The sequence below is a fragment of the Dipodomys spectabilis genome, unplaced genomic scaffold (assembly GCF_019054845.1).
Source record: "Dipodomys spectabilis isolate Male_0828 unplaced genomic scaffold, ASM1905484v1 ptg000783l, whole genome shotgun sequence".
Taxonomy (NCBI): domain Eukaryota; kingdom Metazoa; phylum Chordata; class Mammalia; order Rodentia; family Heteromyidae; genus Dipodomys; species Dipodomys spectabilis.
The window spans coordinates 29,160,224-29,173,001 of record NW_024871460.1 but is presented as its reverse complement, the minus strand read 5'-3'; the positions used below and the strand labels follow the sequence as shown (position 1 = coordinate 29,173,001).

General features: G+C 35.1%; 1 protein-coding gene across 1 annotated transcript in view; it reads right to left on the bottom strand.

The window, feature by feature from the left end:
- Mmp16 (matrix metallopeptidase 16) overlaps positions 1-12,778 on the bottom strand; it is a 237,477-nt gene that overhangs the window by 58,709 nt on the left and 165,990 nt on the right. The window contains exons 5-6 of the mRNA XM_042673081.1: positions 11,509-11,670; positions 9,421-9,632 (exon numbers count right to left, since the gene is read on the bottom strand). Of these exons, the coding sequence (XP_042529015.1) occupies positions 9,421-9,632; positions 11,509-11,670 (374 nt within the window). The remainder of the gene's footprint in view (positions 1-9,420; positions 9,633-11,508; positions 11,671-12,778) is intronic.

Sequence of the window (12,778 nt, the reverse complement as noted above, 5' to 3'; positions counted from 1 at the left end):
ATACAAAAACCAGTAACTATCTGTAAAAAAGTAACAAGCATTCAGTAAGTGTTGAAGTAGTCTCTAACTACTCATTCAAAGTTTAGTTCTTGTTCTTCCCTGAAAACAAATTCTTATATTGTTTGAGTGTAATTTGCACAATTTAAAATCTTGCTTACCCAGACAAATCTGTGCCCAAGATTAGCAGCATAATAGTTCTAGATCTGGGAAGGAAGCATTGTCTGCTTCCACTGATGTGTTTACTATACCTTTCTGTTTTATTTTTCTTCCTTTAAAGCACACGGAATATCTGCAGGTGCAGAAATCATTCTAAAACACAGAGCTAAAACAAATCAATCATGCTGTGTAGGAGAATTACTGATTGATAGAGCCAGGATTGAGTGTTTAGTACAAGACTTGCACAATTTGAATTATTATCCTCTTCAAATATAAATTAAAATCTTGAAGAGCCAGGTCTTCCATCTCTAATCCTATTGGAATATGACCATAAGCATTTATAATGTGTAAAATAATGTCAGAGATTAGTGGTTTTCCAATACTAAGTCTCTCAATCCAAACACATTGTAATCTCCCCCTTAGTTCAACTCATTTCAATTTCCATCATTAAGTTGTTCAATTTGTTTTCTTCTTGCTTATAGTTCCTGAAAATTATAGTCATTTCAAGAAATAATTATGAAGTGCTATTGGCAAGTACTTTTCTAAGCTTTGGAAGAGCATAATGAATAAGATAGTAAAGAATTGCTTACTAATAAAAATTTTAAAGAAAGAATTTGTTCATGGAGTTTCATTGCTGGTAACAGAATTAAAAGCAAAAATACCATTCCAAATCTGGGTACTGATGGCTTACATCTATAACCCTAGCTATGTGGGAGGCTGAGATGTGAGGATCCCAGTTCAAAGCCAGACCAGGCAGAAAGTCTGTGAGACCCTTATCTCCACTTAACCATCAGAAAATCAGAATTGGTGCTGTGGCTCAAATGGGTGAGCACTGGCCTTGAGCTGAAGAGCTCAGGGACAGAGCCCAGGCCCAGAGTTCAAGCCCCACACCAACCATCCCACAAATAAAATCCCCAAAACTACTATTCCGTTAATATTTATTGAATGCTACCAATGTAGTGCTGATAAAGCTGACTATTATGAATTGCTTAATCATTCCACAAATTACGTAGTAATATTGGTTGTTAAAAATGTTGTAATTTCCATTTTTAAAAAAACCTGTATTTCAAGACATATTTCCTAAAACTTTTAAAATTTTCTGTTTGTTTCCTTGGAAAATTTTAGGGAGATTGTTAGATAAACTTCACACAAGTACAAGTTTATGTTATTTATTTTAAATTTTTGTGCATATAAAATTCTCTTGTTTTTTCCTTTCATGCAATTGTTTCTAACATATTTATAAGAGGATTTCTATGTTGCTTTGTATGTCCCTCCCCCACAGTATAACCCATGCTTTAACTTTATTTGATGCTGGAATAATTTGTGGAGGGGAAGGGAAAAAACAAATCGTTTAACTAGGGATACAGGTGGACTCACTGCATCAATGAGATGTACAAGACGTTATGTGGAAAAACGAACTTTTCAACTTTGGTGTGTGGGGGGAGGACTGGGGGGGGAGAAGGGAGGGAGTATGGGAAGGGATGGAAGGGGAAACAAAGAGGAGGCAACAATGCTTGATAAGAAATGTACTCATTATCTTGCCCATGTAATTGTAACTCCTCTGTACGGTATTTTCACAATAAAAATAAAAATAATAATAATAAATAAATAAATTCAGCAAGGAAAAAAATTCTTTTACAAAAACTAAAACAAATAAATACCCTAAGATATATTAAAGCTACATAATCCCAAAATTCCAATGATGACTATAACACAGTTAACAGAGTTTCAGCTTCAGGGTGCAGGAAAAAAGATCTCAAATGGAGATTTTCTGAGAAGGAGAGAAGAAACTCAGTGATTCTAAATCCACTCCTACTGCATAACACTCATTCACTTGCCTAATAGCTAAGCAGTAAGAGAAATACCAAAAAAAATATTAAAATATTAAAGAGAAATAGTAAGCAAATAAAATATTTTCAAAATCAATATTTATATTGAAATGGAATTTCATACCTAATACCATTCTCTTCAACAATGTTTACATAAAATATTTCCAAAATTATGATTTTTTTACTATAATAAAATTTTAACAAATTCTGTTAACAGTGTCTTGAATAACAATATCTTTTTTCTTTTGGGGGGGGGGTCCGGCTTGGGGCCTGAACTCTGGGCCTGGACGCTGTTCCTAGCTCTTAAGCTCAAGGCAAGCGCTCTACCACTGAGCTACCTTCCCAGCCCCTCATATCAATATCTTCGATTTGTGTGAATCTGGATCCAATCACATGTTCTATTATCAGGTGGTATATCCTGGGAATATAGAATTCAGTTGTTAACTGCAAGTAACTTCAGATTACCTCGTGCTGTGTTCTCAAAATATTTTCTTGTTTTTTGTAAAACACTTACTAGATTCTCTGCCAACAAAATATATTCAATCATTTTTATCGAGCAAAGTAGTATGACACATAAAATAATAGTAAAGTGTTCTAGTTCTTTTCCTTATATTCTAAGTATTAATGCTATTTTGTACTGATAGCTAAATGCTATTTTTAACAATAATGTCAAACAGCATTAGAACTTGAGTAAATGAATACAATGAGTAGTTAAAATTGATGAGTCTGGCTTGCTATGTAATAGCCATCATTTCCCGAGCTTACTACAGAATTCTGATGGAATTTATTAGCCATGACACAGATTAGGAAAGTAAGCTTTAAAAAATTTAGCAAATATCTGTTTTCTTCTATGGTTAGGTCTCTGTGCAATCCAGTAGAGATAAACCCATTATAGTTCCTGTCTGTCAACTATGAGAGTAGAATCTGACTCTGAGTCTTTATCTAATGTCTAATCATTCAAATACTATCCTATCTAAACACTTATACTTATGCATACTTAGGCAAAAGTAAAAAAGCCACCTGTGAAAGACTGACTCCCACCTTAATCCCCCAGGGAGCAAAGCACCACGTGCTACCTTGTGCTCATAGTGCTTTTCCACAGGGAGGTCACTCTGACCCTGACTTAGCTGAAAGCCCCCTCATCCCAGGCAAAGCATTTGATTCTGGGCCTGGCCAACGACAACCTCTGATCTCATGGGAAGGTTGCTGTGCCTCACTGCCCAATTTCATCAACAGTCCTTGCCTGTAGAAGACCGAGTCAAACCTGTTTCCTTCCTTTCTCCTCCATTTTCCTAACAATACTACTATAAGTTGGGACATTATTTTTCTTACTGTAAAAAATGTCTCATACTATCTCATTAGTTTGAGTCTCAAAATACAAATGCAGGAAAGCTTGAAACTTTAGAAAAATAGGATGGAAAAGAGTAGATGGGCTTGAGTATATGACAGAGCAAAATAAGACAGAGGAGGCAAAATACAAGAGGTAGCAAAATTGGAGGATGGCAGTCTTCAGATCAACAGACAGAACTCTTAGCTTCTATTCTAGTTCAGGGCTTTTGACAACCAGTGTTAGGATTGAATATATGTTTTACAATATCATTTGATAATATTGGAAAAAGATCTGAGAAGGAGACATCCAAGAGGAACAAAAGGACACCAACTTGGAGGATATTATATTAAAGACGATACTGAGATATCTTGAATTGAGATGGGGACATAGTGACTAGATGAAAAGGTAAAATACTCATATAGGTAAGAGTCAAGAAGTTCAAGGTTGACCAATTGTGCAGGATTTTAATCACAAATCACTATCATGAATGTAAATCAGGGCAGTTTTTATTATTGTTTTGTTGCTGGTAAAGAGGCTTGAATTCAGGGTTTGGATGCTTTCCGTGATCATTTTTTACTCTACTACTTGAGCTAAAGCTCCACTCCCAGACTTTCTTTTCTTTTTTTTCCCCTGGTGGTTATTTGAAGGTAAGAGTCTCATGTACTTTCCTTCCCAGGCTGACTTTGAACCACACTCATCAGATGTCAGAATCCTTTGTAGCCACGATTTTAGTTGTAAGCTACCAGTGCCTGGCTGAAGAGCAATTCTTATACATTTATTCAATCTCTTTAAATAAACATTTCTCTCTCTGTCTCTCTCTGTCTCTGTCTCTCTCTCTCTACTCTTCAATGAAAATCCTCCAGGTTTAAGAAAACACATAACAAATAAGAAATTTTTTTCACTGAATGAAATTAACCCAAGCCTTTAATTGTAACTTAGAGTTCTTTAGTAGAAATAAGTCAGTACTCATCAAGGGAAAAACTCATCCTTAAGATTGATGATGAATTTGATGACAGAGGAAGCAAGTGGTGGTATCTGCTTTGACTTCTGTTTTCTAAGTAATGAAATAAATGCTCTCCTTTATGAAGTAGGGATGCTGAATCTAACCTGTGCCATCTTGGCCATGTGGTGGATGATAGGCTATTGGGTTTAACTGGCACCATTTTGTCTTTATGGTGGAGGCAAGGAAGTCCCATCTCCCAGGTATAGGGTATGCTTGAATTCCTAGAGGCAGGGGTAGGGACTTGGATAAATGGTCACTGGACCTGCCAATTTGGGTCGTGAACTCTCAAGTTCCCTGTGACCCTACCCCTTGATCTGATTTAGGTCTGGACCAGCTCAGGGGCAATTATGCCATGCCACTGTCTCTATGTTTATGTCCTCTCTCCTGTCTCTGGGCTCTTCTCTGGTCACCATGGTGTCTCACTTCAGTTCACCATTGGAGCTGATCTGGTTTGTTGATATCGTTTTTTTTGCTTTTTCTCATGGATCATTTTTTGGACAGTGTTAAGTGTATTCATGGGGCTGCAGATCTTTGCAACAAAGAGTCTAGCTGCATTGGCTGTCCTTTTAATTAAGACTCCCAATTTAATCTTTCAAAATGTGGCTTCTCTATTTTCTCTTCATACAACACTTACACAGAGCCTGAAAATCTGTTCTACATTGAGAAGACACTTCTGATACATTTGGAAGATGATACACAGAAACTGTGCCTGTTCAAGTTAGCCCTTCTAGTTTAGTACAAAGCACTAGCCTTTTTTCTCTTGATTTAAAAAACTGACCAGTAAATAGAACTATTTTTTATTTTAAATAAAAGATCCCCAGGTGTTGGACAAGGTATTTCTTCTCATTCCCAGCTTCAAGAGAATATAGTTACCATAGTTAACTCTGCATTCTTTAGTATATAAATATAAATCATATGCTTTAGAACGTGTTCATTCTACAACTCTGTTACAACCTTGTGTAATTGTGCCTGTTCTCTCCCTCACCCTCAATCTCTCTCTCTCTGTTTCACTCTCTCTCATACACACCACACACACCACACACACACACACACACACACACACACACACACACACACACAATGTTTTTATTTTGCAGTCCAAAAGCACATTGAGATTATTGATTTGAATGATCAGATCATGCTATTATCAGCTCAGGTAAATAGCTTTCTTCATGGAGTAGTCTAAATCACCTTCTCCAAAGGAAGGACAAAGCTTCTTTTGTTATAGCTGATTGGTTTCTCTGTTCCTTGGTATTTTGCTTTGACTTTCAGTTCCTGCTGTAGGGTGATTTATATTCCCCAATGATTAGAAAGCCTCAGGGTTTAACTCTCGTATGTAGACATTAAAATGGACTATATATGTATGTATATATATATATATAACTATACATAATACAAATACATAATATATATTTCAAACATATATTCCACATATATACATGTTCACCTCACCCCTGAGCCATAGGTAAAGATGAATTCACTATAAATGCATGGATACCTAAAAGTCTTAATGTAAATTGAATCATCTGAGAAGAAACCAGTTACCAAAAATAAGTGATGCTGAAAGTCTTATTGCAAAGGATTCTTCCTAATAAGAAAACAAAACTGCATCTCTTTTTATTTGTTTTTGCTACTAATTAGATTTTTTTTCATTGTTTGCTTAAAAATCATACCTACAGCATTTAAGTAAATAATACTCATTGACATGCTTGGACAAGGAAGAGAATGTATTAGAATGCTCAAGTTTCAGTAATTTCAGTTTGGTTGATTGCCTAGTAGAGACATGAACCTACCTGTAGCTAGGATCCACTCAGTGCTCTAAGAAAGTTTATGCCTGGTTAGAAAATACACAGCCAGGAGAAACAGAGAAGATAATGTATTAATAATGCACTGCATGTATGTAAAGACTAATGGTAAAAAATACTAGATAGATTTTGGGTTGATGAGGCAGTCTAGTTTGGAACACACTTCTGCAAGATGCTTGATCTATAAAAGTTTGTGTAAACAACCTCAGACATAAAAAGAAATGTAAAAATTAGTATTGAATAGGCAGGATTGATGACACAAAAAGGATTCTAGCTAGTAATCAAGAAAATTAGAAAAATCAAGCTACATCAGTAAAAGGAAGATCAAACAATGGGCATTCCTAAATACATTTGAGGGGACAGTCAACAGGAGGACAATACATGAAAAATGATGAACCTATTGAGGGAAATTTAGAATATAGGAGTTTAAGAATAGATAGATTGACAGAGAGCAATTTCAACCAGAAAGAACAGGTATAAGGCAATGGTATTAATGTAAAAAAGAAAGGTAGACTTGATGTAGAGGGAGACATGGAGAGACCAGTAGCCATGAACAAAGGAAAGCAGCATTTCAGTAATCCATCATGCATGCACCTGATCTCTCACACCCCCTAACATTCAAGAGTGGCACCCACTCGCCCATCTGTGAAACTGGGTTGCTAGCCAAAAGAGCCAAGTCTGTCTGGTTTGTGCAGAGCCTAAAACAAAAACAGCCTGGCATATTAGTAAGAACACAGTAAATAATTATTGAATAGTTACTGTTTCAAAATATGGTATGTAGTCCATCTTTCTTTTGTTACACCTAGTATTTCTTTTTTCTTTTTCGCCAGTCCTGGGACTTGAACTCAGGGCCTGGGCACTGTTCCTGAACTTCCTTTTGCTCAAGGCCAGCACTCTACCATTTGAGCCACAGTGCCACTTCTGGCTTTTTCAGTTTATGTGGAACTAAGGAATTGAACCCAGGGCTTTATGCATGCTAGGCAAGCACTCTAGCACTAAGCCACATTTCCAGCCCTCTACTATTTTTTATATGTCACAGAAGAGCAAAACTTTGTAGGGAAAAACTCATATTTGGAACTAAGTAAAACTGGGTAAAACTAATATTTATATACATCTAACTTGGAGTAATAACTTAATTTTTTCTGATCCTCAGTTTTCCAATAATAATACAGATAATGCAGTGCTTCTGTGGGATTCAGAGATTCTGAATGTTTACCTAACATGCATCTATGCTCACGGTAGTTAAATTACTCAACCCATGATAGCTATTAACTAAGAGCAGATAGGCTGGGTATGGTGACACATGCCTGGCACCCCATCACTCATGAGGCAGAAAGAGGAGGATTTTAAGTTTGAGGTGAGTTCAGGCAAAGGTATTCAGAACTAATTTCAAAAACAAAATACAAATGAAACACTAAGGAAATGCATAAGTTACAGTTTCAAGCCCTAGTACTATAGAAAAGAAAAAGAAAAAACTGGTGAGGTATTAGTAGGTCTATGCTTTACAGAGTTTTGGTTAAGGAGTCAAAGATAATATAAGAGATTAGGGAAAGAGGTCTTAATGCAGCTGTTTTGATATTGCAAACAGTGATCATTTTATTATACAGAGTGGTATTAAGTCCAGACAGCAGTGGTCAGAAGATCTCAGATTACCCATCATTAGCACTAAGAAGCACCTACAATGTACAGTACAAAGAGAAAGGTGAAATTAATTGCTAGGTATACCGATGCTAAGTTCCTTTGAGAATAACAATCTATTCAGCCAGAGAGGAATAATGTAAAAGAATGCCTCTAGAGCCAAAATTCACATTGTGTTCTTAGAGATTGTTGACATTTTAGTGACTTCATCATAGTATCAAAATATCAAGCCACAAGGTGGAAATTTAGACAAAGTGGTAAGACACAATCCTGCTGTCTGAAAGAAAATATAAACTATGGCATTTTGTTTCCATTTCAACTAGATGCTCTGGTTATAGCCACAAAATAACCGTGAATAATCATGGATTACCACTCAAACCACGAACTTGACCAACCAGGTGTAATTTTGGTTATACACACTCATATGTAAACACACACAAATGCATACACACACAAGCATGCTTTTTTTTAAAAGTAAGCATTTTCTTTAGTCAAATCTAAATTTATCAGCCTACTTGAAACTGAATGATGATATCTGCAGAGTATTTATAGAATTCAAAAATCTATTCATGTGTTTGAAGAAATGCATTGATTTTTTCTGGAAAGCATAATGGTCTCATGCATACCATATAAAATCTAGATCTTATTTTTACAATAAAGGAAACAGAGTACATTGTCTTTGAAGCATTATAATAAAATCTATATTTTTAAAGTATATCCTTGGTACACAGGAAATGCTGCATAAGCAGGGCAATATTTCACTATGTATTGATCCATGGCCACTAAAAATAAGAGTGCATTATTTTACATTGAAATAGATAGTGCTGGGAAAATGTGGCTATGTACATACTTGAGTGACAAGGTTGAAAATTTGCATTCTTCTTCAGTCCTTAACCTCAGTTTACAACTACTGAGTGAAAAAAATATGTTTCAATATGTTCACACTGTAATATTCTATAATTTAGATATAGTGTCCAGTACTGTGAAATTGAGAGGTATCATTAACAAATGTTAAATTAACTTTCCAATGTTTAAAAAATAATGTAAATTAGATAGATCATAATTGCTATTGAAAAGAGCCATATATATATAGTCAAAATGATAATATTCCTAGAGGAGATTTAACTCAAATGGTTACCACTTGATTACAAACAAATTGATCAATAATACTTCTAAACAATTCAATAATGTGAAGTGAAATCATAAGGATCTTACAAAGATGTGTAAGTCAGAGATAAAATAGTCACAATGTGCCTGGAAATGGCTAGTCTCCCAAACACAACATCCCAATTAATCTCCATTCAGGATTTAAATGATGCCATTTCATCTCCTCTCAACTAGCAGTGTTTTTTGTTTTTGGGGTTTTTTTGTTTGTTTTTTTGTTTTTCATTCTCACATTTCCAGGCATTTTGTTTCTGCTGACATAAGCACATGTCCCAAAATAGAATGCTATAGCACTCCTCTGATAGATATTAAGCCCATTTGTGCATTCATTTTTTTAAGGATGCTTTTTATTTAAATAAATAAATAAAATCTCCTAGCTGTAAGAGGGCTGGGAACGTCGTTTTAGAATGAATGAGAACATGTTTTCTAAGTGACATTAGGTACTTGATCCATTGTTTCAAAAGCAAAGAAAGAAAAGTAGTCATAGCCTCCTACCTTGAAAACAAACATCTCACGGCGAAGAATAGCTAGAGTGTTAAAGTTCCCATCACAGATGTTGGGTTTGGCTCCTGGATAGGAAGGTCTGCCGGTGGGAGGCCTAGGAGGTTTGGGCCTGTCGTTTTTCCTTGGGTCAGCAGGAGGAATAGAGCGGTGTGGGGGCACTGTTGGTAGAGGTCTTGTAGGTGGAGGGATCTTGTCAGGAGGACCTTTTGCAAATAGGAGAAGAGTGCTTGAGTTACTTAAAACTTGGAATAGTGTTGGAAAATATGCTACAGAGAACGATCACTTGTCAGCAGAAGGCACAGACTACTAAGCGTGCTAAGAGGCCTTTACAATCATGTTTTCTGATAAAATAAGCCACTTTAACCTACCCAACCATGACCAACTCTATCTGAGATTGTCCTTACCATTCTGGATCCTGGATACAAGAAATTAGTGCTTGTTAGTTAATGTAAATGATTTTAATTTATAGGTTATCACAGTCTTTTTAGGAAAACTGTCTTTAAGTCTTTGGAACTAGGTGGTATAGGAATAATAAATGAAAATGAGTACTGAAGTCAGGCATGTAAGCCCTAACCAAGATCATCTTGGATTGTGATAATGGATTTTATGCACATAGTTCCTGAAGATGAACATGAACTCATTAAACATTATTCTGCCATATGTCTTTAACTACATTTTATAAACTTTCACTGATTTCACTGCTTTTTTTTTCTAATGAAAGGTTTTGGCAAATTGCTGGTTGACTGTTTTATTTAAATATGAAATCTATAATACCTATTGATTAAAATACCACTAGTAAAATATTAATGTCAAGTACTCCTAAAAAGAAGCTAAAGTTTAGGCATGTAACTTGATATGTATGTTCTGCATTATTTCTTAATGGATGTATATTTAAAAAACTGAAATATAGAGCTGTTAACTTAACACTGAGAATTTAGAAAGGGAAAAAGATTGTTTTCCAGATCGTTAGAGATCTAATTCATGAGGTCATGAGAAAGAGACTGCTTCTAGCTAACCATTCAAGAGTAATTTCTGTTGAAATACACTAAAGCAGGGGATAGTCCAATTCAATACCTGAGCTGTTTCAGTTTTGAATTGGAGACATAGCTTTTTTTCATCGTCCTGACAAAATGAAGAGCAGCACAAAAGTTGACCTATTTTGTTCCTAAATTATTTTAATTCGAAGAGAATACTAATGAGTGAGATATTAAAACTGAAAAACTAGTGAATGCAAAACAAATTAGTGAACTTAAACTACACTGTTTAAAAATGCAAATAACATCTTCTGGACACTTGAGATTAACATACAGATAGCACACAGTTGTCTTTGTATTGCAAAAATCAAAGCTTCACTTCATTAATTTACTTGCTATATGTAAATTATAAATGTCATGTTCTTAACAATTAGGTGTGAAATAAATGTCTTTATAAAGGTCAATGGTTGTATTGAGGGAGTTGGGATTATAGTAAATATTCATAATAGTCTCCCTGCTTATTTTAAATTTGCATCTCCTGACTGAATCCAATAAATACAAACGCTATTAGCGTACTGAAAATTTATTTTGTGCTATGTGTTCATATATTAAGCCATGTGTTATCTTTCATTCCATTGCTAGTGACTTTCAGTGAGTTAGTAATTATTATGCTTTTGAGCACAAGTGGACCTTTAAAAGTACCAAAAGTGAGAACTAATACCAAGCTGCAGAAACTATTATTCAATCTGTCAGTTAGCACCAGGCTCAGTACCTTATATAAAAGTCTTACATTTCTTACTGTTTTGATGGTACTCATTCCATTTTTTTTAACTGCAAAAGCAAAAATTCAGTAGAACTTAGCATTATTGAAACTTTCAACTAATCTCAATTTTAAAAAAACACATACACAAAAACAGTATTTAAGACTTTTCCTTATTACAATATAAGATATCTCAGGTAGCTGTCAACAAAATTAAATCAACAGAAAAAATACTGCAGCAGGCCAAACAATGTTTCTTTATCTTGTGTATGTAGAGTATCTCTCAAACAAGAAAATGGCAGAAAGTCTATATTTGACTGTTGGATTAGCTAGACAGAAACCTACCATATATCTTCTGGATGCCTTGCAAGTCATCATTAGGAAGTTTGAAGTTGTCTGTTTCCATATACTGATAAAATGGAGCCATGATAGCAGTAGGGTCATTGGAATGCTCCAGTCCCAGAGCATGTCCTAGTTCATGAACTGCTACAAGAAACAAGTCATTTCCTGAACAAATAAAAAAAAAACAAAACAAGAAGTTAAGGTTCATGTAAGTAATATCCAAGGGCAGAGAAAGAGAATAGTTTAGTACTACTAAATTATCACCCAATTAAAAATGAGAGATTTAATTATCCATAGGATTTTTATCATTGGCTTTCCTACTGGCACAATCCAGTAAAATTCTTTAAAATGTTGATATGGGGGGGCTGGGAACGTGGCTCAGTGTCTACGAAGAGTGCTTGCCTCACATGCATGAGGCCCTGTGTTTGATCCCTTAGCACCACATAAGCAGAAAAAGCTGGAAATGACACTGTGGCTCAAGTGGTAGAGCACTATCCTTGAGCTGAAGAGCTGAGGGACAGCGCCCAGGTCCAGAGTTCAGGTCCCACAACCAACAAAAAAAAAGTTGATGTGGGCAAAAGGGGGTGATGAAGACATTGTATAAGTTCATAAAGTGGAACAACGAAGAATAAACTTTGAAGAACGAGTACCAATGTTGGAAACTAATAATGCTAGCTTAAAATATCCTTCCAGTTTTAAAGTAAACCTCAAAAAGGTAAACATCATATACAATGTTTATATAAACATCTTACTTTATAACCTTTACATTTAACGTAATCCTAACAAATCAGTTAAAAATGAAAACCATATGGAAGACACAATTCCTACTTTTTTAAAAAAAATAGGTAAATGCATTAAGGCACAAAACATATTCTTGTCAAAGACAGCATATCCTCCATTAATAAAGTAGCAATTGGAACTCAGTTATTATGACTGTGCGAACTGTTTTACTTGTGGAGGATGTAGGAAGAAATAGTACTATAAAATAAAGGCTGTCAACTAGCAGTCTTAGGAACTGAAATTTTAGTGTCAGCTCAATAAAAACCAATTATAATCAATGCAAAGATAATCCTAACAAAATCTTCTATATACTTTCCACTCCTGAATCATCATAGTTGATTTTTAAGTGTAAATTTTAACACAACTGGAGATCAAGTGCAAAGGTTTTAATGAATGACTTGCTGTAAATGTAAATAATTTCAACGTACAGCCTTTGTAAGACACCCTCTTATTAGCCATTTCTATAAGGCACTGTGGTAATTCCTTTCAATGT